Source organism: Pseudophryne corroboree, chromosome 4 (assembly GCF_028390025.1).
Source record: "Pseudophryne corroboree isolate aPseCor3 chromosome 4, aPseCor3.hap2, whole genome shotgun sequence".
NCBI classification, from domain to species: Eukaryota; Metazoa; Chordata; class Amphibia; order Anura; family Myobatrachidae; genus Pseudophryne; species Pseudophryne corroboree.
In genome coordinates, this window is record NC_086447.1 from 386,068,364 (window position 1) to 386,091,696 (window position 23,333).

Genomic DNA, 23,333 nt, shown 5'->3' on the forward strand with positions numbered 1-23,333 from the left:
AATCTTGCACTGCATAGCCAAATGTAATATTGGGATATTTTTGTGGGGGTATATAATCTAATTATTATTATTATTATTATTATCAGCTATTTATATAGTGCACACATATTCCGCACCACTTTACAGAAAATATTGGGCCATTCACATCAGCCACTGCCCAGATTTTTCAAGTCTTGGAGAGTGATAAAGTACCAACCAACCAGCTCCTGACTGCGATGTTACATGCTGTATTTGAAAAATGATAGTTAGGAGCTGACTGGTTGGAACCTTATCACCGTGCAATTTATCACTCTCCAAGGCTTGATAAATTTGGGCCTATATTCCATACCACATGTACACGTACACACACATTCATGTTAGGGTTAATTTTGTTGGGAGCCAATTAACCTATCAGTATATTTTTGGATTATGGGAGGAAACCAGAGTACTCGGGGGAAACCCATGCAAGTAGGAGGAGAATATGCAAACTTATCCACACAGTTAAGACCATGGTGGAAATCGAACCCATGACCTTAGTGCTGTGAGGCAGTAATGTTAACCATTATACCGTCTTTCGTGAAGCTACATAATCGTCAAAGATGAAGAAGAGCATAAGATTTTAAAATATGGCTATCCACCTGAGGTCTTCACAGTCTCTAACAGTTTATAAATTCCACTTGTATATCTTTTATACATTGTTGTAAGTTCTATTAATATAAATAATTTGTCACTGACTTTAGCAAAAGCATTGACTGTTCAGTGGAAAATTTCATAAAATTATCATTTTCTAGGCAATTGTACTGTACTTACTAAAATCAAACTCTGAATTTACTGAGTTTAACATCATAATAATAATCTCCATTAATAATTCTGTTTTCAATTCTGTAAGCAAATTCTGATTATTTTTAACCCCACAAATCAACATTTTTTCATTTTACCTTTTTATACTCTTTCCATGTTTTATGGAAGTCGACACTGCCATCAAAGCGTTTCTGAATAACAGTCCAGCCACCGCCCCCAGTTTTCATGTCACAGTATGCCTGCAAACAGAACATATATATTTTGTTAGCATTTTTTTTTCTTTTCCTACATTTAATAAAGAATGTTAGAATATCAAATTACTTTTACAACAGATGTAAATGTTTTTTTAATGTACCACCAAGGGTAAACTGGTCTGCATAGCGCAACAAATTGTTTCAAGAAAGTAATAACGCTAAATTCAGTACCAGTTGCTGCAGCTTTGTTACAGACAATTTTTTAGAGAATGATATTTTATTTATATGGCACCACAAAGATTCTGTAGCACAGTGTATAGATTTAGAACATAAACCCATTAGGTACAAGGTGAGCAATTTGAAACCGTTACAGATGTGTGTATATGTATGTATGTATGTATGTGTGTATGTATATACTGTATATGTGTGTGTGTATGTATCTCTCTCAATAGCCATATACACAAACCTCTGCATATGTATAGGAACCAGCACCCCACCTCTTGAAAGTAGCTTAATCTAAATTTTAATCAAGGTGCATAGTGCATAAGCAGCTGTTCTCATAGTATGAAGGTATACTTATCAAACATGCAGTGACATAATAACATTTTTGATATGGCTGACCCTTGAGGGAGGTGTTCCAACATCAAAATAGCTGTTGGGGATTGTCTGAGCCAACATGATATTATCTACGCATGTTTGATAAGTATACCTTTATACTATGAGATCTGCTGCTTATGCACTATGCACACTGATTCAAATTTACATGAAGCTACTTTCAAGAGGTTGTGTGCTGGTGCCTATACATGATGGGTGCCCAGTCAGGAATTCAAACATCAGTAGTGCCAAAAATTCTCCCCGTGCCACTGGGATCTCCTGAAAGACCTCTAATTTGCTGCTTAAAATTGGTTTATCTTTACTGCCAGAGCCTACAGAGGAAGGAGGAAGGCCACATCGTGCAGAATACACTACACTCCTCCTTCCTACTTTGATCAGACTTGCTGTGGGACTCCCCTGTGTTGTGCAGAAGGTGGTTACTCCTATTCATTTGTAAGCTTTGCTTCATAACATGAAGCAAAGTATAAGCATGCAGCTGAGAGCTGTAAGTTAAAGACCACATTGCCGCCTGTTCGATGTTATTGAGAGAGCGTTAACCACTTGGCTTTTTTTTACTTAACAGAGTTTAAAAGGAATTTTTAATAATGTATTTACATTTTTTTTAAATGATATAAACCACCCCACTATAAATACTCTCTTTTTGTTTATCATCCCCCTCTTCCTCCTCCAGCCATGACCAGTATTTTTTTATGTAAATTCCCCCTCCTCCAGCCTCATATGTCTGTATTTTATCCCACTGGTGCTAGATTCCCCAGGGAGTTACCCCCATAGGCATACAACCCCCCTCCCTCCCCACCGGCAGAGCACAGCAGTGTGAGTGTCATCAGTCCTCCATGCTGCAGAGATCAGCCAAACGGTGCTTGGGGAGAACTAAGTTCCTCTCCTTGCACTTTGGTCCCCAGCGCATGCACTCCAGGTTGCCACTCGCACAGCATTCTGGGCGCTATTCCGGCAGTGGTTTCAGCTGTCACAGACCACTGCATCACTGCAGGGGTATTTATGGAGTCAGAGGAGATCTTTTCTACACTTGTGCAAAATGGATCTCCTCTTCTAAAGCCAGGGCACAGAGCAGAGCAGCGCGGTCACATGTGATGCAACCTTCCCAGCTGATGCACTTTTGGTTGCGACGCCGCCAGTTAAAAGTTGAAGGTTAGAACAAAGTCTACGAAGTATGAAACTTCTCTGTGGGGAGCACAATGGCAATTAAATACTTTTTGTTGCTGTGTGATCAACATTATTTAATATACTGCTAGAAAAACCTGAGTAGTCTTATTTTTGAAAATACCACACAGCTGTATTGGGTTAAGTTTATTTCACACAGAAGAGACAACTACTGCCAAATCTCGTACATTCTTAACATTATACTGTTTGTTCTTTTCCTGTTTAAGGTTAAGATGGTAATGTATGTTTCTTGCAAAGTTACAAGTGGAAATTTTTCATGATGTACAGCCATAAAGCACTCTACATGTTTAAGAAGTGTTAAATTCCTCAATTGGTCTGAGAAAACTGTATTGCTATCATCGCCTGACTTATGGCCCCCGCAATTCATAAGCTTTGCCGGTTAGGAAGCCATCTACTTGGTTAGGAAAAAACAAGAGTGAACACTGGAAGCAAAATAAGGCTCTTTTCTGGTAACATTTCATAAACAATGGAAAATGAAAACAGAATATCCATTTCACAGTTTTGCTATACAGATTTATTCCAACCCAAATTTCTTCTGATAAAAACATATTTTAATTCAATTGAAAAGCTTTATATAGTTTACAAATGTTTAAACAGCTCTGAATTTAATTTGGCATATACTGTATTATATACATGTTTCCTCTACCTTTACAGCAGAGGTAGATAAATTGTTGTCCTCCACTTGTGCTGGAGTGCCCTAGGAACAGGGACGGATCTAGACTTTTCTTTAGGGGGGGCGGTTTACTGTTTAATCTTGACTCCTCCCTCTACAGTCCCAACTCCTCCCATCTGCAGTCCTAACTCCTCCTCTCTCAATTCTGACTGAACTTTTTGAGTGAGACTGAGATAGAGCTTTGTGATTGTTGTATGTATATGTGACTGTGCTATGGGGTAATTGTATTTATTAGCCCTAGTACCCACACACCAGCAAGTGAGGGGCAAATGCTCTGTAACCCTTGCTCTCCTGGCTCCTCTGTGCTGCTGTGGTATAAGCTGCAGCACATCGTTCTGCCTCAGGCTCGCCCAGAAGAGCTCTCTTCTGCTCAAAAGTGGGCATGGCTATGACTGTGTTAGGGGGGAGGTCGCCCCCTTCGCCCCCCCCTAGATCCAGCCCTGCCTAGGAATGTCTCTAAATTTAAAGCAGTGGTGTGCAAGCCACATTCCTCAGCTGGAGACCCATTTGTTTCCTAACTGTTAAATGTGGTGAGACATGTTTAGTTGTATGCCACCTTCTGATTTTGGGTACTGCTTTGGAAGTACAGTTGAGTATCCCTTATCCAAAATGCTTGGGACCAGAAGTATTTTGGATATCGGATTTTTCAGCAGTTTGGAATAATTGCATACCATAATGAGATATCACGACGATGGGACCGAAGTCTAAGCACAGAATGCATTTATGTTTCATATACAGCTTATACACACAGCCTGAAGGTCATTTTAGCCAATATTTTAAATAACTTTGTGCATTAAACAAAGTTTGTGTACATACACACAATTTATGTTTCATATACACCTTATACACACAGCCTGAAGGTCATTTAATACAATATTTTTAATAACTTTGTGCATTAAACAAAGTTTGTGTATATTAAGCCATCAGAAAACAAAGGTTTCACTATCTCACTCAAAAAATTCCGTATTTCGGAATATCTGGATATGGGATACTTGACCTGTATAGCCTTTCTTCTGTAGTTTATCATCACTTCAGGAGCACATCTTTAAAATTAACTACTAAACTAATGAGTGAGGACATTGGGACTGGCTATTACATCTCAAATTTCTTTGTTTGAATGTTTTCATTATGGTTTTTTGTGTTTATATAAAATTATGCAAATATAGTCGCAGTCACACACAGAGTATAGGTATGCTGCATATCATTTTAAGCAGCAGAAGCTGCTTGTCTACTGTTACATTAATTTGCATCTAAGACGTATTGTCGAGGAAAAAGCGCAAATAAAGACGCTCTGCACTACCGAGTCACACTCCACTCTCACGTTATGTGTAATGCGACTTGTAGCACACAGAGCAAAGATGTAAGAGGACATATCTGTATTGCAAAACACACAACATTTCTGAATCCCCTCCCCTACCCTCCATTTTTACAAATAAACAACTCTACAACCATCTGCAAACCACTTTGATAGTGCTCATTTCATCCTTGTTTTTGAATGTCCCTAACCTGTATTTCAGGTGTATGACCATACCGTAACAGATTCAAGATTTAACTCCAATCTGTAGACACCATATTAATGTGTAGATTCCTGCATATCTTTTATAAGCTGACACATTCACACAAAAATAGAGCATGATCTCCTCAAGCTGCCAATGAACTGTAGAGGATTTTTTACATTTTTCCGTAAATCTATAAATTCAGTATGTTCTAAATTTCTAGATAATACATTTTCCTTTTCAGTATAGCAAGCTATGTACAGTGCTAGCAAGTTATGTATATTTCTATTTAAAAGATATTATACACTGAGGGCAGCATAGTGGTTAGCATTACTGACTCTCTGCACTAAGGTCGTTAGTTCAATTTCCACCTAAAACCCTATCTGTGCGGAATTTGTATGTTCTCACTTTGTGTGGGTTTCTTCCTGGTGATCACATTTTCTCCCACGCTTAAAAAAAACATATTGGTGGGTTGATTGTCTTTTCCGACAAAAAATAACCCAAGTGTGTTTGTGTCCTTGTGGTAGAGAAAGAATATGGGCCTGATTTTGAGGTGGGAGTAAAGCAAAAAAAAAAAAAAAAAATAGCAAGTAAGTGTGCACCTGGATAAACCATGGGCCTAATTCAGAGTTGATCAGCAGCAAATTTGTTAGCAGTTTGGCAAAACCATGTGCACTGCAGGGGGGGGCGGGCAGATATAACGTGCAGAGAGAGTTAGATTTGGGTGGTGTGTTCAATCTGAAATCTAAATTGCAGTGTAAAAATAAAGCAGCCAGTATTTACCCTGCACAGAAACAAAATAACCCACCCAAATCTAACTCTCTCTGCACATGTTAAATCTGCCCCACCTGCAGTACACATGGTTTTGCCCAACTGCTAACAAATTTGCTGCTGTGATCAACTCTGAATTACCCCGCCATGTTGCAATGAAAGGGGCGCAAATACTTTTTTTTTTTGCATTCAGGGTAAATACTGGTTGCTTTTGCATGTAGCCCACAAATGCTGGACAGCTTTATTTTTACATTGAAAAGTAAGTTTTAGTTTGAGACTAATGTGAATTACTAAATTACTAAATATACTCTGCAATGCATGGTGTAGTACAGTATGTGCGCACTTACTGTACAATATAGTAAATAGCTGTCAATAAATAAATACAAATGTATTGCATGCTTGTGAACTTTCCAGGAATCTCTTGCAAGAGACCCAAATTTTGGGTGACTTTCCCTTGCCCCCAAAGAAGTGGGAAAGTCTCTCACATGCTACTCACTTTTTAAGTGAAGTGGGTGGCCCAGTGATTTGATGATGCGCTTCATATTGAATTGTGTCATTGTTTCCTTACAGTAAAATACTGGAAATTGCAGTTTTAAACAGTGAGGGTGGGTCTGCAATAACTTAATAGCAGTTTCAGACCCCACAGGCATAGATGCTCTCGCAGGGACCCTCCTAGAGACAGCTTTTCAAATTAAAAGAATATCACTTCAAATTCTGGTATATTTGCCTGTTAAAACATTCTATGGTATACATTTTCTTGGGATATATTGCTGTTTAACAAATGGTTTACTCATATTACACAATGCACATACAGATGTGTCCTCATACATCTTGCCTCTATATGCTATGCAGCAACAGATGCCTGGTGTAAGTGAGCAAACATTTCCTTTGCTACTCATTTAGCGTTGTCAGTTTTTTTTTTTTTTAAATGCATCTTATTTGCATCGCTATGCGAACAAGGCACACATCAGACTCTGCTGATTACAACCTAGGAAAAACACTGTAATGTAGCATTTCATATACAGATACAGCCAAATCACACACAGAATACAGGCGTGCCAGATATAATTTTAATCAGCATAAGCTGCGTGTGTGTCCTATTCCCATCATTTTGCAAGAAGAGACTCTCGGTGCTACAGAGTCTCGCCGAAGGGCTGTTTAACGTACCAGGAAGCTAAATGTATGTGGACACATTTGTAAAGTGATTTCCTAGAAAGTCAAAATTCCTGTGTTTTGTTTTACGGCGCAAAGTACACGTAGGTGATTGATCTTACTCTGTTTTACTTTATTTAGACTTTAAGAGCGTTTTTATGTCTATTTAATTTTATTCAAGAATGTTATATTCATCACACATTAAAACGAAGGTAAATCAATCAATGAAACAAATTGCTGAGCTTTTTAAAATGCTTTCATAATGGGTTCCCCAACTACATAAGAATTTTTGTTCTTTACTTGAAAGAAAGACATGTCTTGATTCATATCAAAATTTGGAAATAATCCTGATGAAGGACAGATATTCATATAATGGTTGTTAATACAATGTGGTACCCAAGTACAAGTTACGATATAGATCTAGAAACATTTTAAACATTCTTTCGTCCGTGCTTGCCAGATGTAAGACTGACAGTTAATAATGGACAAAGATATAAGTCCAGTACAGATGTAGCCAGTGTTATCACACTGCTAATTTATTTATGCTAATCCAGATAACTAAATCTGAATCTATTTGTCAACTTACATTTATGGACAAAATTTGTCTATTATGATACAATATAAAATAAATTACTTACGAGAACAAAAGGAATAAATATGGTAACTATGATTAACTATACTGAAAACACAGAGATATAAAATATTATGCCCGCTAACAGCTAAAATAACTAAAATTGTTCATGTGCAATGGATAATAACTACAGTACTTGGATGGATCTGCAAATTTCAATTAATTTGCAACCATTTGCCATCCACAACACAATGTTATTTCTAGTTAGACATTACATTGAATAAAACATATTCTCCAATAAGTTACTGTGTTTAAATAAAGTCTACTTTTGGAAGAGATCCTCGTGTGCTGCTGGGCATCTTGTTAGCTGTGTCTAAGCTAAGCATAGCTTTCATTGTTCCCTGGTGACATATAGGCAATGCAAATAATACTTTAATTGTAATTCAATGGTATAACATGATGTAAATGAGTCAGTGTTAAACCCCTGTGTGTATTTCTGTTTTTTTATATCCTAATTCTGGCTAAATTAGATTCAAGTAATAAACATATATTATTTTTAACTACTACCCAAATTTTAAGTTATTAAAATAATTTAATTCATACAGTGATGTATACAAAGATGCAACAAATATTAACAAGATGCCTTGATAATAATATTAAATAACTAAATTGCAAATGTTTGTAATACCCTTTAACATAAGTGGTAAATGACTTGCAGATGCGCATCTATAACGATAACCCCAAGAGACCAAGAGAGCAACTGTTGGAGAAAGTTGGACAGCTTCGGGGCACTTAAGAGTACTTCAGTTTAATTTAATCACTAATAAGAAAAGGCCTCATTCTTTTACTCTAAACTGCTTCTAAGCAACTAATATCTGTTCTCCAGTCTCCTATGTCTGACAGTAGGCAATCTGTTCATGCTTCGTAAAAACAAACAAGCATAAAAACCCATCTGTGTACAGTGTCTAGTGTCACCATTCACAACGCACCAGCCTCACACAAAAACTGTCATTAAAACATTTCAAGCAGAGAAACTGTCTCTTACTCAGAGTGCACTGTCAGTGGGTTCAGTCTAGGCATCTAATGATATAAAGAAGCAAATTGTGTAGGTCAAAAACCATGCGTACTCTGATTGTTCAGAGGCAAAGCAGCCTCGCAAATCCAGATTTAGTCATCATGTGACTGACAAATGAAGTCTTGCGTGTAAAGAGACATACTGTAATTGATTATTTGTAGAGTAACCGGAGACGGCCAGTCCTTGTGATGGACTTTCAAAATTAATTCTGTACAGCTATCTTACAAGTGACAGAACAGTTGACAGATATTTAGCAGAAAGAAATGTAACATTCATCCATCAAAGCAATGTGTGCCGTACAATGTAGCTACCTATTGTGTATTAAAAAGGTAGAAAAGCAAGGATTGAAACTTAACTACATTCAGACACAGCTGGGCCAACTTTCCAATGTGCTTTTTAAGTATTACGTACGAAGCATTTTATATGACATACAGTATATGGGACAAAATGTACTTAATTAAATGAACATTTGAATTACCATTGTATGTGTATGCTCTTTGTTATGTCTTAGAGTTTATTACAAAATTTAATTTATGATGCTAATTTCATTATCTACAATGATTAATAGTTGAGGCTAATATGCATCCAAGACAACTCATTGTTGTGGAGATAATAATCAAGGTTTTCTGGGTTTATAAAGCCTTTGCTGTTTATACATTTTGAAAGATACAGTACAATAGAACTTGTATGCTCTTATGTGAAAGTGGACCAACACAATCATAAGTAATTATACGTCTCATTCATTTTCAGATAGTACCTCTCTCCTCATGCTCTTAGATTAATATCTTCTTATAATTAAAGAGGATTTAATATTTGCTGATTAAAGAAGGCATTTCCTAATGAGTATTACATAATTAACTTGAAGCATCTCAATCATGATTTAATCTTTTTTTTAATGAAAATTAAGCTATATTTGCAAGTAAATCAAAGCATAACAAAACAGCAACACTGTAAATGATAAGTTTGATAAATTTTCTTCATACATGGGTAAGCACTGTGAAAGTATTGCTGATCATACACTATATACACGGTCAGGTCACATTATGACCACTAGCTAATAGCTAGACTGTATGCAGCACTGACAGCAGCTAGATGTTCTTTAGACACATGCCTGGCAGCCCCCGGGTTCATTTTGATGGTGAGCTGCTCCATTGTAGCGTGTCTGTCGACACACATGCACCTATGTAGCCAACAATCACCTTTTTCATCAACGGCACATGGTGCTCCGCAGTTTCCATGTCTGTTATTCTCAATGGTGACATTTGTCATGATACATCTTCACCACTGTAGCGCGCGAGCAGTTCACAAACTGTGCAGTATCTGAAGTACTGCCACACTTGCCCCGAAAGCCGATAATCATCCCTTTTTGCAACTTGGATTAATCGCCCCTTTTACCCATGACAGCAGCAAGTGATAGGTGTGCAGATGGCCGATCGCATGGTCTACATGCTGCCGATGTCAAATGTAGGAGATGGTCATAATAATGTGACTTGACCATGTAATTATCTGTTAACAGATATTTGGTAATCAAAAAGTAGAGATCTTTTAGAAAACACATGCTAATAACATGTAGGTTGACTGGTATGTTGGGAATTAACTTCCACAGCAGCTGAAAACAATATATTGCCTTAGAATAAAATTATTTCTTGACTGAAAGTTACGTTTCACTTTAAAATTTTCTCACCTTAACTGTCTCTGTTGCATTTGCTGCAGTCAATGTGTAGATACCATTTGAAGTCAATCCTGATTTATATGCTTCTGCACAGTCTTTAAAAGTTATTTGTTCTTCTTTGGCAACAAATGACGTTATTGGTGCTAAAATGTAATACAATTATATACTGTAGATCAGTAACAAAACAACAGATCAGTGAAAGTACTATTAAGGACATCGTCAGAATCCTTCTTGGATCTTTCACTGGTATGGATGAGTGAGTCTTTCCAGTATAATATTCATATTAAAATGGATAAATGTAGTTCACGTTCTGCCACTGACATTTTCAACAAAAGCTAATAAGGTAGATCTACAGTATCATAGGGTGAGATAGATAATTTATATATATATATGTATAATATTATTATTATTTTTGCTCTTTAAATGCTATACTTAACAAAAGCAGTGACTTGTAGAAAGGTTCTACATTCATCAATATAAATAGTTTGTGTTTTGTTCCATAACTTTTTCAGAAATTTGAGTAAATGTCATCAGCCCAATAGCATATACAGTAGTATATATTCACATATACTGTAAGATCTCATCATATGAAATGTTCTTTTGTGCTTCACAAATATCTAATTATGTTGAAAACAGACATGAAAATATATTTAAAAATGCATTTAATGTCCTGTATGTGTGCCGAATGCCTTATTGTATTATTTTTAATAATTAGTGTTCGTGCTTTCAAATGAGGCAAAGTACAAAGATGTCTCCAAACTCCCCAAAATTACTTGTGAGGATGGAATCCTAGCTGGAATAATATATACAGTATATATATATATATATATATATATATATATATATATATATATATGTTCATTTACAGTACAAGACATTCTATTCTGTTAACCATTAACATTCATTTAATATACAAGAGAAATGGACATAACCAGCAGACCTCATTCAAAAAATACATTGACCGTCTACATCTGATAAAGAAATTAAAAGGGCTGAGGGGCATAGTATTGTGTTGATGGAGAGATATGGAATGTGACAATTTCTTCCTGCTGTCACTTTTCTGAGCATTCTGTAAAATCTGTAATGGAGAACATACACCAGGGGCCAAATGTAATAGAGTGAGAGTTTCAGAAAGTGAGAGATTTGGTAAGGTTTTTCAGGGTTTTTTTTTTTAAGTGCCAATCATTTCCACTGCAAAGCCAGGTTGATCTTGCTGTGTAAATGATTGCCATTTAAAAAAAAAACTGCAAAACCTTACCAAATCTCTCACTTTTTGAAACTCTCACTCTATTACATTTGGCCCCATGTCTACATAAGTGGCGTGGATATAAAGTTCAGCATATTATTGTTTTATATATATATATATATATATATATATATATATATATATATGTGTGTGTATATGTATATATATATGTGTGTATATGTATATATATATATATATCTCAATGGCATTGTGAAATCTGATTATATTCTATTATTTTTTCTGTTTTAAATAAATACCAGTATCTTACAGGGCACAATGTCAATTTCTAAATTTAATACCCATCTGTTTCTGGAAAGTATTATGTTCTTAAGTTTGTGATCCAAAATGTAAGAACTCTTGCAATAACAGTTTTGTTATTGTGCTAAGCTAATCTTACTTGGTATTTTTCCAGAAAAATATAAGTGCTCATTCCAAAACTTTGTTTTCATCAAGCAATTTATTTATTTTCTACATTGCTTTCCATTGAAGCCCTTGGTTACAGGGAATATCAAAAGAGAAAATGTATGTAAGTGTAATTTCTTACATTATTTTTGCTGGTTTTGCTGTTACATATTAAGTTTAATAGCTGTTCTGTTTTTGTTGGCATGTAGCCATGATCAGTATGTAAATTAAAATTATAATATGGGGTGACCGAGACATTTAGGTCCTGCATCATGTACACTAAAAGAATATGCTTTGATGAATTTAGAAATAAAAGTACTCCAGATACTGTTAAATGTTACATTAAAATGTATATAAATATCCAATATTATCGTATATTGAGCTGCTCTTAAAACCCCTACACTGTTAGATCATGGGTATGGCAGTTCAACCTCTTGTTCTCACCCTGCACTGTCCCTGTCTCTGATCCTTTCTGTTCACCCTTTCTACGGCACTGGGTCATTGTGTTCTATTGTTATATATTGTACTTTTACTTAGTTGGGAATATATCTCATTGTTTCACAAATTGTCCCCCTAATACAGTCTAATTATCTTTGCACAGCGCTATGGACACATAAATAATACATAAAGAAAACAAATGTTGTCAATGATAAAGAACAATAGCTGTCACCGAGGAGGTCTTGTGATTTCATATATTACAGAAATCCAAGATTAACATTTTTAATTTATTTACAGTAGGAGGGTGAAATATTTCTTATTACACTTTTTTTTTTTTTGCAGCAGCAGTTGTGTATTTTTAAAAGATATTTGTGCTTGATTTCAGTGTTACTGCTACATATTACTGAAATATTTATAATTTTACTTTTAAGTACCCTGTTAATTTTCAGTCATGTAAAAAATGCAATTAATATAAAACCTTGGTTTAGACCATGTTTGTAGCACTCATACTAGACCAGATTCAAGATCGATCTGTGGACATCTCTTCTATTGCCCTTAAACTGACAAATAGGTTCTTAAAGCTTTTTTGTGATTTCTACAGTATTTTTCTTAAGAAAATGTTCTGTTATTAGTGGTTTGTTTGTAAAATGTACTTGGCTGCAAAGCTCATTTATGTTATGGGTGTATCTCACATACCTATTTGAGGTTCCATCCTAGTTAATAAATTGTGCACAGTCTCCATTAAATCATGCTGCTGTTTTTGTAGAAGGGAGTTATTTGTAGATGCTGTAACCAGCTGTTTTTCTAGCTCTTCAATGATAGAGTTTTGTCTGAGTACCAAGACTTGTAGTTTGTCTTTTTCTTCCTTTATTGACTGTAGTTGCTGGGTATGCTTATCTTCCATACCCAGGACCTTCTTCTCCAAATAGCTGAGGAAAGAATGCATGTTAGCACAACACTGAAGCTTGACATGTGACTTTTTATATAGTTCATATTTATTGATAGTATGTAATTTAACAGGCTACAGCAGAGGTTCTTAAACGCTGTCCTCAAGCCACCTTGACAGTCCAGGTTTTAAGGATATCCATGGCTGAGCAAAGATTGTTATATCTAATTGATTTAATTAAATAACTAATTAAGGTCACATCTTGGTTATACTTAAAACCTGGACCATTAGGGTGCCTTGGGGACTGAGTTTGTGAACCTCTGGATACAATACTGTAGGTGTTCTTAAAGTAACCCCAGAACATTCATAGAGTAGGTAGTGTTATTTTATGGGCTAAACCAATATTTTTGAGAATTCAGCATACTTATTCAGTAGGAATAATTTTATTTTATTTTTTAATCTGAGCCAACTTTATTACATTGTTGTTTTATGAAGAATTTGATATATTTATGTAATTGAACGTTCTAGTTAATGTTGTATTATGTGTTTTTAGGTTTATTGTTTTAGAGCTAATGAGAGATCCACAGTGGATTTTAATATGAACTTTTATGGACTTTAGACCTCCCCTCTGTTTACCAGAGCTATTCATGATCCAAAAAGTATGTCAAGAGAAAGCATTCATTGACAATTGAAATTGGTTAAAATCCTTTTCTGACACACAAATGTATATATTCCCCATTATGAATATTTATAGGACATTTTAATTAAAAAATGCATTTACTTTCATGTTGCAAATTTAACTCTAATCTCTAACTCTATCTAATGACTGGCAGAATTATAGAAATGTATTTATTTATTTTTGGATGGGGTTGCATTTTTAGTTTTTTTACATTTTATTCATTTCTTGCAATATTTTTAGTTATTGTATGTACGTAAAACTGTATGGACTGACAGCCCTATTTGTTATCAATAAATTTCATATTGCAGTCAGTTATAATGCTAGATTGCAAAATAATAAGCAATACTCTAAAATGATACAATACATTTTATATAACCTGTAAAACTGATAGGCACAAAAGAGCAGGGAAACTGACGTACAAAATTGCATAATCTAATAACGGCAAAGAGAAAAAAAATATGACAACCCAAAGTCAATGAAGAATAGGGGCTGCAATATAAGGCTCACAATATATAAAACACTAGAAAATAAAGGAAATGTAGTCTGTAGAACTTAAAGCCCATATTGTATCTTTTTGTGTATATATATATATATATATATATATATACACAAATAACTTGCTGTAAGTAGCATGTCACTTTGTCGACATGTCAGCACCTGTATTGTGGGATCGACCTAGTCACTATAACAAGTTGGACATTGAAGAGTTGGGCACTTTAAGAATATTGTAGGCCAATTGCCTTATACAATTGTAAGAATTGTTACAACACAATATGAACACTTAAATTATGTTTCCTGCTTTGAAACAAAAATCACTTCTACCATCTTTTTACAGGCAGACTTATAAAGGCAGTAATTTTATATAGGTTATGCAATATTGAGTATATTAAAAAATATTTTTGGTTTTGGTTATTCAGTGATTAGAGACCATTTGCTGTGTGCATGCTGTTCCTCTTAGCTTGCGATTTCCCTATCTGGGATGGAGGATCAGCATCTTGTCCTCTTTAGCAACCCCTATTTGTCATTACTGCATACCGCTGACTGTTGTGGCACTCACATCTGAAATAAATATGACTTAAGATGTGATAATAATGCCGACTTAATCAGCATCAACGTGAAAAAGACTGTTCTTAATGCCAGGGTTAAACCACATTAGCTAGGCTTCCATATGTGTTTGGTTAGTGAACATTTTTAACATTCCAGTAGCTACATCAGTTATATATAGACTTAACAGACAACTTACAAGGCTTTTGTCACCTTTCAAATACTTGAAAAATGAAGTACCAAAGAGCACAATCCAATATAATTATAATACAGTTTTAGTAAGATCAATCAAACTCCAGCAATTTAAACGTGGCACAGAAAACTAATTAAACAAGACACTTAAGTGAGTACTGCTCATAAAATAAATCACAGAAATAAGTGATAAACAAATGGGCAACTACATATATATATATATATATATATATATATAGATAGTAATAAGTCTATAGTTTCTGACAGAAATGTGACCATATGCACCCACCCACTGCTGTTTAAAAGCAAAATATCTTGCCTGCAGCATTAATAGTATGTTATAGAGAGAGCTGGAGAATATTCAGGAAGTTTTGAGGTAAAATAAATTGCATTTTCCCACGAAGGCCTGCCTAAAGCCGAGTACACTCTGTAGTGATGTGTACCACACTGATATGTCAGCCCGGCATATCGGAACCTGGGTACACATTGAGCGATGTTAATCAAGGATGAAATGATCACTGTTCCATCCTTCATTTTCTTACATGCTGTCACTAGCGATAGGGTCAGGTTTGATGTGCACCACATCAAACCTGACTACGTCGCTAGCGACCACGTGCACCCCGCATATTGTGCGTACCCACTGCCTGATACAGTATGTGCCGTTGTGAGCAATATGTCAATCTGATCCATCAGATCGGGTGTTGTATGGCTCAGTGTGTACCCAGCTTAATGATTAGGATCTGGTCAGTTGAAAAAGGGCCTGATTCATGTTTGTAAGTGAAGTAAAAAGCAAGCAACTGGCAAAACCATGTTGCACTGCATGTGGGGCAGATGTAATGTGCATTTATTGAAATTTGGGTGGGGTGTACTCAAACGGAAAAACGTTACCCATCCAAATCTAAATCTCTCTGCACATGTTACATCTGCCGCACCTGCAATGCCAGATGGTTTTGCCCAGTTGCTTGCTTTTTTGTTTTACTTACAAACATGAATCAGACCCAAAGTGCGTAGGTGCTCTCGATAGACCTAAGTTCAGTAAAACCTGTACTTAACCCCTTTTAATGCACAGAATGTATTATGATTGATGGTCATTGGTGTGCATGATTTAATTCACTTTTTTTTTTATTCTTTATTCAGTCACCATTGAAACTATATATGTCAATAATGATCTTTCTAAATATATGCATGATTGTTTTTTTTATAGATATACAATTTATATTTTTAGACACTATGGGCGGGATGTAATGAAGTCCAAGTTTGGCGGCCGTGTGGGATGGTGGCCAAACTCAGATTTGTTTGTTTTTTTAAAGAGACAATCATTTACAAGGCTAAGTAGTTATTGAGTATTTTACTGTTTTCCGCACTATTAAATACTTTGTGTCATGTATTTCAATATTTTATGAATTACATGTATTTTATAGTTTGTTATATTTGATAAGGGTCTTATACAGTACACATTATTTATATTTTTGCATTAACAGTCTGAGAAAGCCAGCAGCTTTTCTGTGAATCATGTTACTAAAGTTTATGCACACATTACTCTGAAGAACCAAATGTGAACAGATGTCTTCCTATATGTGTTATGTTTGATGAAGTTTTAATAAATTTGAGTCATATCAGAGATGAAGACTCTTCCGTTGCTTAAGGACCTGCACTGTAAGAACTCCATTAATACTGGACCTTAAAAAACGTTTTTGGACTCCTTTCTTATGGCAGCAAACACAATTGAGGGTCTAGTTTCTCAAGTGAGTCAGCGTGAATCGTTCTTCTCCACCATTTTACTATATACCATCTTTTTTTTTTTAGCATTTAATCTGTTTGTTTTTGTTATGTATTTTTAATTTTTCATTCAGTTAACCCTTTTTTGAGGTCCTGTTTGCTTTGAGGCAACGTTCTTGAATTAGTTCTACTGAGAACATATTTATAACTTGATACCGCTGGTGGACTACCTTTGTTATAGAATTTAGGTATTCATTGGAATGGACATGTTACAAGGAAACCAACAATGATAGAAATAATGGATCTAATTTAATTTAGTTCAATATTTGTTTACCTTGCAGTCTACTCATCCACCTTCTCTCAAACGGCATAAATATTCCAGGCACAGGACGGGATGTATTAGAGAGAGAGAATAATATGTCATTGTGTCTGTGGAAATGCTTTTTTATCTCCGTCCTGAGGAAGAACCCCTGAACTCTGGCACAATTGCTGTTTTATGAAAACAGATGGTATTTCCTCTATTGATCACTGGGGAAATGAGCATGATCACCGTAATAATCACCTTGCTAAAAACACTGTGTATGGCTGTTTGCACACCAGCGAAATACAGTGATAGACGTGTTAAAGCGACACTATACAGCAAAACAAGTAATTTGACAGTGTCTACTCAATGAATAACAACATGAATAACTAGAACAATTGCTTTACATTTCGAGATAATAGTAGTTTTGTTCTTGTTCAGGCATCACAGCAAATGCCTATTAAATATAAGCAATTCATTATACAAATTTAGCAAGAAAACTCAATGAAAGGGCAAACTTAAAATAATTTAAAAGTAACCTAATCCTATTTTAAAATATTAACTGTAACTAGAAGTACTGCATTTAAAACCTTGAATAATTGTGTAGACAATTTAGCCAACGTCATACTTATACCCCTTTCACACCGCAAATATATCCCGGGATATTGCTGGGTTGAGCGGGTCGAGGTGCGGTTTACAAGCACCACTTTTGAATTTCCCGGGTTGAGTAACCCTGCATTTCAACCCGGTATAAAACAGTGTTGGACCCGGGTCAATGTGCACTCTAAAGTGTCCAACCCGGGTTATTCAACCCTGCATTCATGTAAAAGTGCTGATTGGCTGTTCTGTGTGTGCCTTGATGATGTCAGCAGCCTGAGCCCTGCTACACAGGAGAGAACAGAGAGCATTAAGAATTAGAGCTAATAAGAATTAGGGGTGCGGCAGAGCAGCTTACTGCATACCTCCCAACTTATTAAAAGTACAAAGAGGGAATTTTGGGCGTGCCACGCGCATGCGTGCCCGAAAAGGAGGTGTAACCTATATGAAAGAGGCATGGTCTAGTGGCAGAGCTGCGATTGTGGGTCACGCCCCCTTGTACCATCACTGAGGGGGCATGCCCAGCATTCTTAGCTGCTGGCATGCCCCTTCTCTCTCTGTCACCTGTGAATAGACGCTGCACACAGCATTTATTCACTGCTGCTCTGCTAAGCAGAGCAGCAGTGACAGGAGCCTCCCAACTGACCCCCTCCCCCACCGCAGGACACTGCGGCCCATGGGTGGAACAGCGGGACAGTCCCATAAAAACGGGACTGTCCTGTGAAAATCGTGACAGTTGGGAGGTAAGTTACTAGAACAGTTAAAGATGCAATTGTGTATAAAGACATAGCTCTGTCAGCCACAATTCCTGCAATGCTGTGAGCTGTCCCTTCCCTCTCCTTTTGTCCCCTTCTGACACCTCATCTTTCTGAGCCAAAAAAAGTCCATTTAAAATGACATCCATGGTGTTTTAATTGCTGACCCGGGTTGAGTTAAAAGGAGCCAACCCTGCAATAACCTGAGTTGAAAGTGTAGTGTGAAAGGGTCTGACCTAGGTTCAAAATACCGGGTCGCACTCGGTTTTGCGGTGTGAATGGGGTATTAAATGTTGTTATAGGAGTTTTATTTATTAGGTTGAATATGAATAATTTGTACCTGTTCTTGTCTTGCAGCTTGGTTATCTCACTTGTTTGATCTGTTATTTGTTTTTCCAGTTTGTTTGTTGAAAATGAGTTTTCCAAAAGCTGAAGCTCCAGGCGACTTGTTTGATTAAATACCTATAAGGAATAAAAAAACAAAAAAGTATAATTGTCATTGATTTATGTATACTATTTTTGAGTGATCTCTCACACATTAACTTTTTAAATGTACAAAATGCTCTTTGCTCTGTCGTGTACTCTACATTAAAGTCCCTTTGTGAATATAAATACTATGCAACCTCATCTAAAAGAAGCAATATCTAGTAGCTAGTTTTCTCTCAACCATGGACCAATGCACCATTACTGGTACAGTTAGCCTTGAGTTGAGTTGTGTGATCTGTTCTACCAAGTAAAGTGCCCAGAGCTGTTTAATTACAGACCAATGATCAACCCTAATGCTTATTAAAACTACATCAGTTTTAGCATGAAACAGCAGCAAAATTGTTGCATAGAATGCAGGAATATGTACTGTAGTTCCACAGCAGCTGGAATGCCACATGTTACCTACCCCTGTTCTGCGGTATTATTAACAAACTTAAATCATAGAAAAATTATGCAAAATCTGACTTACTCCTGTTGCCTGATACCATCTGTTCTCAAAATTACAAAAGAATCCCTCTGATGTACTTAACCGAGTATACTACAGGTAGACCAAAATAGTTTCACAGTAATTTCATTCAGACTGAGTGTAGTTTTATTTTAAATATACAATGTGCTTATTTATAAATGTTGTGGTTAGCAAAGAAACAAAATGGAAACTCAAGCATATAAAAATTAGAGAATTATGAAAAAAAGTTATTAAGTTGCCTGACTGCAGGTACGTTATTCTAAATTGTAACTCATATCATGAGACTTTTGTCTTATGCGTAGCCCATGACCAGGAATTTTATTTATTTCATTGATGACAATGTTTCGGAAGGAAAACAATGCTTTGGACATTTGTAGAATTTGCCTCATCATGCTGCTTTGCTGTTCAGACAATACTATTTATGTAACTATTACATGTACTTCTTTCATGTAGGACTTGTTTCTGTTTACAGGAAGACCTTATTACTCATATCCGTCATGTTAAATATTACTTGAGGATATGATTTCACATTGTAGTGTTCTTGGGAGAACAGCTTTTGTCTTTTTTGCTTTTAACTGTGATCTCTCCACATTCTCAGAAAGCTCAATAAACAAGGTTCTGAGACCTAGTATCTGGTGATATTGGGGGTAATTCCAAGTTGATCGCAGCAGGATTTTTGATAGCAATTGGGCAAAACCATGTGCACTGCAGGGGAGGCAGATATAACATGTGCAGAAAGAGTTAGATTTGGGTGGGTTATTTTATTTCTGTGCAGGGTAAATACTGGCTGCTTTATTTTTACACTGCAAATTATATTGCAGATTGAACACACCCCACCCAAATCTAACTCTCTCTGCACATGTTATATCTGCCTCCCCTGCAGTGCACATGGGCCCTCATTCCGAGTTGATCGGTCGCAAGGCGAATTTAGCAGAGTTACACACGCTAAGCCGCCGCCTACTGGGAGTGAATCTTAGCTTCTTAAAATTGCGACCGATGTATGCGCAATATTGCGATTACTAACTACTTAGCAGTTTCAGAGTAGCTCCAGACTTACTCTGCCTGTGCGATCAGTTCAGTGCTTGTCGTTCCTGGTTGACGTCACAAACACACCCAGCGTTCGCCCAGGCACTCCCACCGTTTCCCCGGCCACTCCTGCGTTTTTTCCGGAAACGGTAGCGTTTTCAGCCACACGCCCCTGAAACGCCGTGTTTCCGCCCAGTAACACCCATTTCCTGTCAATCACATTACGATCGCCGGAGCGAAGAAAAAGCCGTGAGTAAAAATACTTTCTTCATAGTAAAGTTACTTGGCGCAGTCGCAGTGCGAACTTTGCGCATGCGTACTAAGCGGATTTTCACTGCGATGCGATGAAAAAGAACGAGCGAACAACTCGGAATGAGGGCCATGGTTTTGCCCAATTGCTAACAAAAATCCTGCTGCGATCAACTTGGAATTACCCCCATTATCTCTACACATACACAAAGTAGATTTATTTAGTAACTATGTAACCTATATTAGCATTAAGACATAGTAGACAATATTTGAGATAAAGCTAATTTTTTTAACCTGTTTATTTTACCCAACCAATCAGTTATGATTAATCTCTATCCCAGCCACTTCGCCCTAAGAACTCTGTACTTTTGAACATAGTTGTGTCAAAGGTTTCTTCTGTTTGTGCACATAAGAATTTCGTTTTTTATACTATTTTAATACTTTGACATTTATTGCAATATTTACATTTCTCTAACGTCCTAGTGGATGCTGGGGACTCCGTAAGGACCATGGGGATAGACGGGCTCCGCAGGAGACATGGGCACTTTAAGAAAGAATTTAGGTTCTGGTGTGCACTGGCTCCTCCCTCTATGCCCCTCCTCCAGACCTCAGTTTGATACTGTGCCCAGACGAGCTGGGTGCTTTTCAGTGAGCTCTCCTGAGTTTGCTGAGAGAAAGTATTTTGTTAGGTTTTTTATTTTCAGGGAGATCTGCTGGCAACAGACTCCCTGCATCATGGGACAGAGGGGAGAGAAGCAGCCCTACTCTCTGAAGCTAGGTCCTGCTTCTTAGGCTACTGGACACTGTTAGCTCCAGAGGGATCGGTACGCAGGATCTCACCCTCGCCGTCCGGTCCCAGAGCCCTGGGCAGCAATATAAACCTCTAATTTGGCAAAAGGAGCATATATACAGCTGGACACTGTATGCAGGAGCCCCCGCCAATTTTACACTTTTAGCGGGACAGAAGCTCGCCGTCGAGGAGGCGGGGCTTCTCCCTCAGCACTCACCAGGGCCATGTTTTTTCTCCACAGCACCGCTGAGAGGAAGCTCCCCGGTCTCTCCCCTGCTTATACCACGGTAGAAGAGAGGGTTTTAAAGAAGAGGGGGGGCACATAATTCGGCGCAGATAATAACAGCGCTACTGGGTGAACATTAAATTGCTGTGTTTTTTCCTGGGTCATATAGCGCTGGGGTGTGTGCTGGCATACTCTTTCTCTGTCTCTCCAAAGGGCCTTGTGGGGGAATTATCTTCAGATGAGCATTCCCTGAGTGTGTGGTGTGTCGGTACGTGTGTGTCGACATGTCTGAGGTAAAAGGCTCCCCTAAGGAGGAGATGGAGCAAATGTGTGTGTGAGTGGTGTCTCCGTCGACAACGCCAACACCTGTTTGGATATGTGAAATTGAGTGCTAATGTAAATTTATTGCACAAAAGATTAGAGAACAGACAGGGAATCTACCCATGTCTGTCCCTATGTCGCAGAGACCTTCAGAGTCTCACAACGCTCACTATCCAAAATAATAGACACTGATATCGACACGGAGTCTGACTCCAGTGTCGACTACGATAATGCAAAGTTACAGCCAAAATGGCAGAAAAGTATTCAATATATGATTATTGTAATAAAAGATGTTTTGCATATCACTGATGACTCATCTGTCCCTGACACGAGGGTACACATGTTTAAGGGGAAGAAAGCTGAGGTAAATTTCTCTCCTCTCATGAAGAAAAAGAGCGGGAATCTCCAGACAAGAGACTACAGATTCTCACAAAGAATTCTCAGGCAGTATCCTTTCCCTACTAGGGCCAGGATACGATGGGAATCTTCCCCTAGGGTGGACAAAGCTTGTCACGTTTACCCAAAAGGTAGCGCTGACTTAACAGCTATCCTCAGAATCCTGCAGATAGCATGCAGTAAAAGTACTTTGAAGTCCATTTACACACATTCTGGTACACTACTCAGACCGGCGATTGTGTCGGCATGGGTTTATAGCGCTGTAGCAGCGTGGACAGATACCTTATCAGCAGAGATTGAGACACTAGTATGTGTGTGTATATATATATATATATTTAAAAGATGCTGACTTATATATATATATATATATAAAACATGCCCAAAGAGACATTAGTCTACTGGGTTCTAGAGTCAAAGCTATGTCGATTTCTGCTAGACGTGTCCTGTGGAACATACAGTGGACAGGTGATGCCGACTAAAAGAGGCATATGGAAGGTTTACCTTACAAGGCTGAGGAATTGTGTGGAGAAGGGCTCTCGGACCTGGTCTCCACAGCTATAGCTGGTAATTCTGATCTTTTGCCTTATATTCCCGCACAGCCTAAGAAAGCACGACATTATCAAATGCAGTCCTTTCGATCACAAAGAAACAAGAAAGTCCGAGGTGCGTCCTTTCTTGCCAGAGGCAGCGGCAGAGGAAAGAAGTTGCACAACACAGCTAGTTCCCAGGAACAGAAGTCCTCCCCGGCCTCTACAAAATCCACCATATGACGCTGGGGCTCCACAGGCGGAGCTAGGCCCGGTGGGGGCACGTCTTCGAAATTTCAGCCACAAGTGGGTTCACTCCCATGTGGATCCCAGGGCAATCGAAATTGTGTCTCAGGGATACAAGCTGGAATTCGAAGAGATGCCCCCTCACCGATACCTCAAATCG

At 37.4% G+C, this 23,333-nt stretch overlaps 2 protein-coding genes across 4 annotated transcripts in view; one reads left to right on the forward strand and one right to left on the reverse strand.

The window, feature by feature from the left end:
- Positions 1-23,333, forward strand: part of MCPH1 (microcephalin 1) — a 774,602-nt gene that overhangs the window by 462,222 nt on the left and 289,047 nt on the right. The gene's annotated exons all lie outside the window — the stretch shown is intronic.
- Positions 1-23,333, reverse strand: part of ANGPT2 (angiopoietin 2) — a 59,822-nt gene that overhangs the window by 10,956 nt on the left and 25,533 nt on the right. Inside the window, exons 3-6 of the mRNA XM_063916681.1 lie at positions 18,781-18,902; positions 12,964-13,196; positions 10,194-10,324; positions 918-1,019 (exon numbers count right to left, since the gene is read on the reverse strand). Coding sequence (XP_063772751.1) covers positions 918-1,019; positions 10,194-10,324; positions 12,964-13,196; positions 18,781-18,902 — 588 coding nt within the window. The remainder of the gene's footprint in view (positions 1-917; positions 1,020-10,193; positions 10,325-12,963; positions 13,197-18,780; positions 18,903-23,333) is intronic.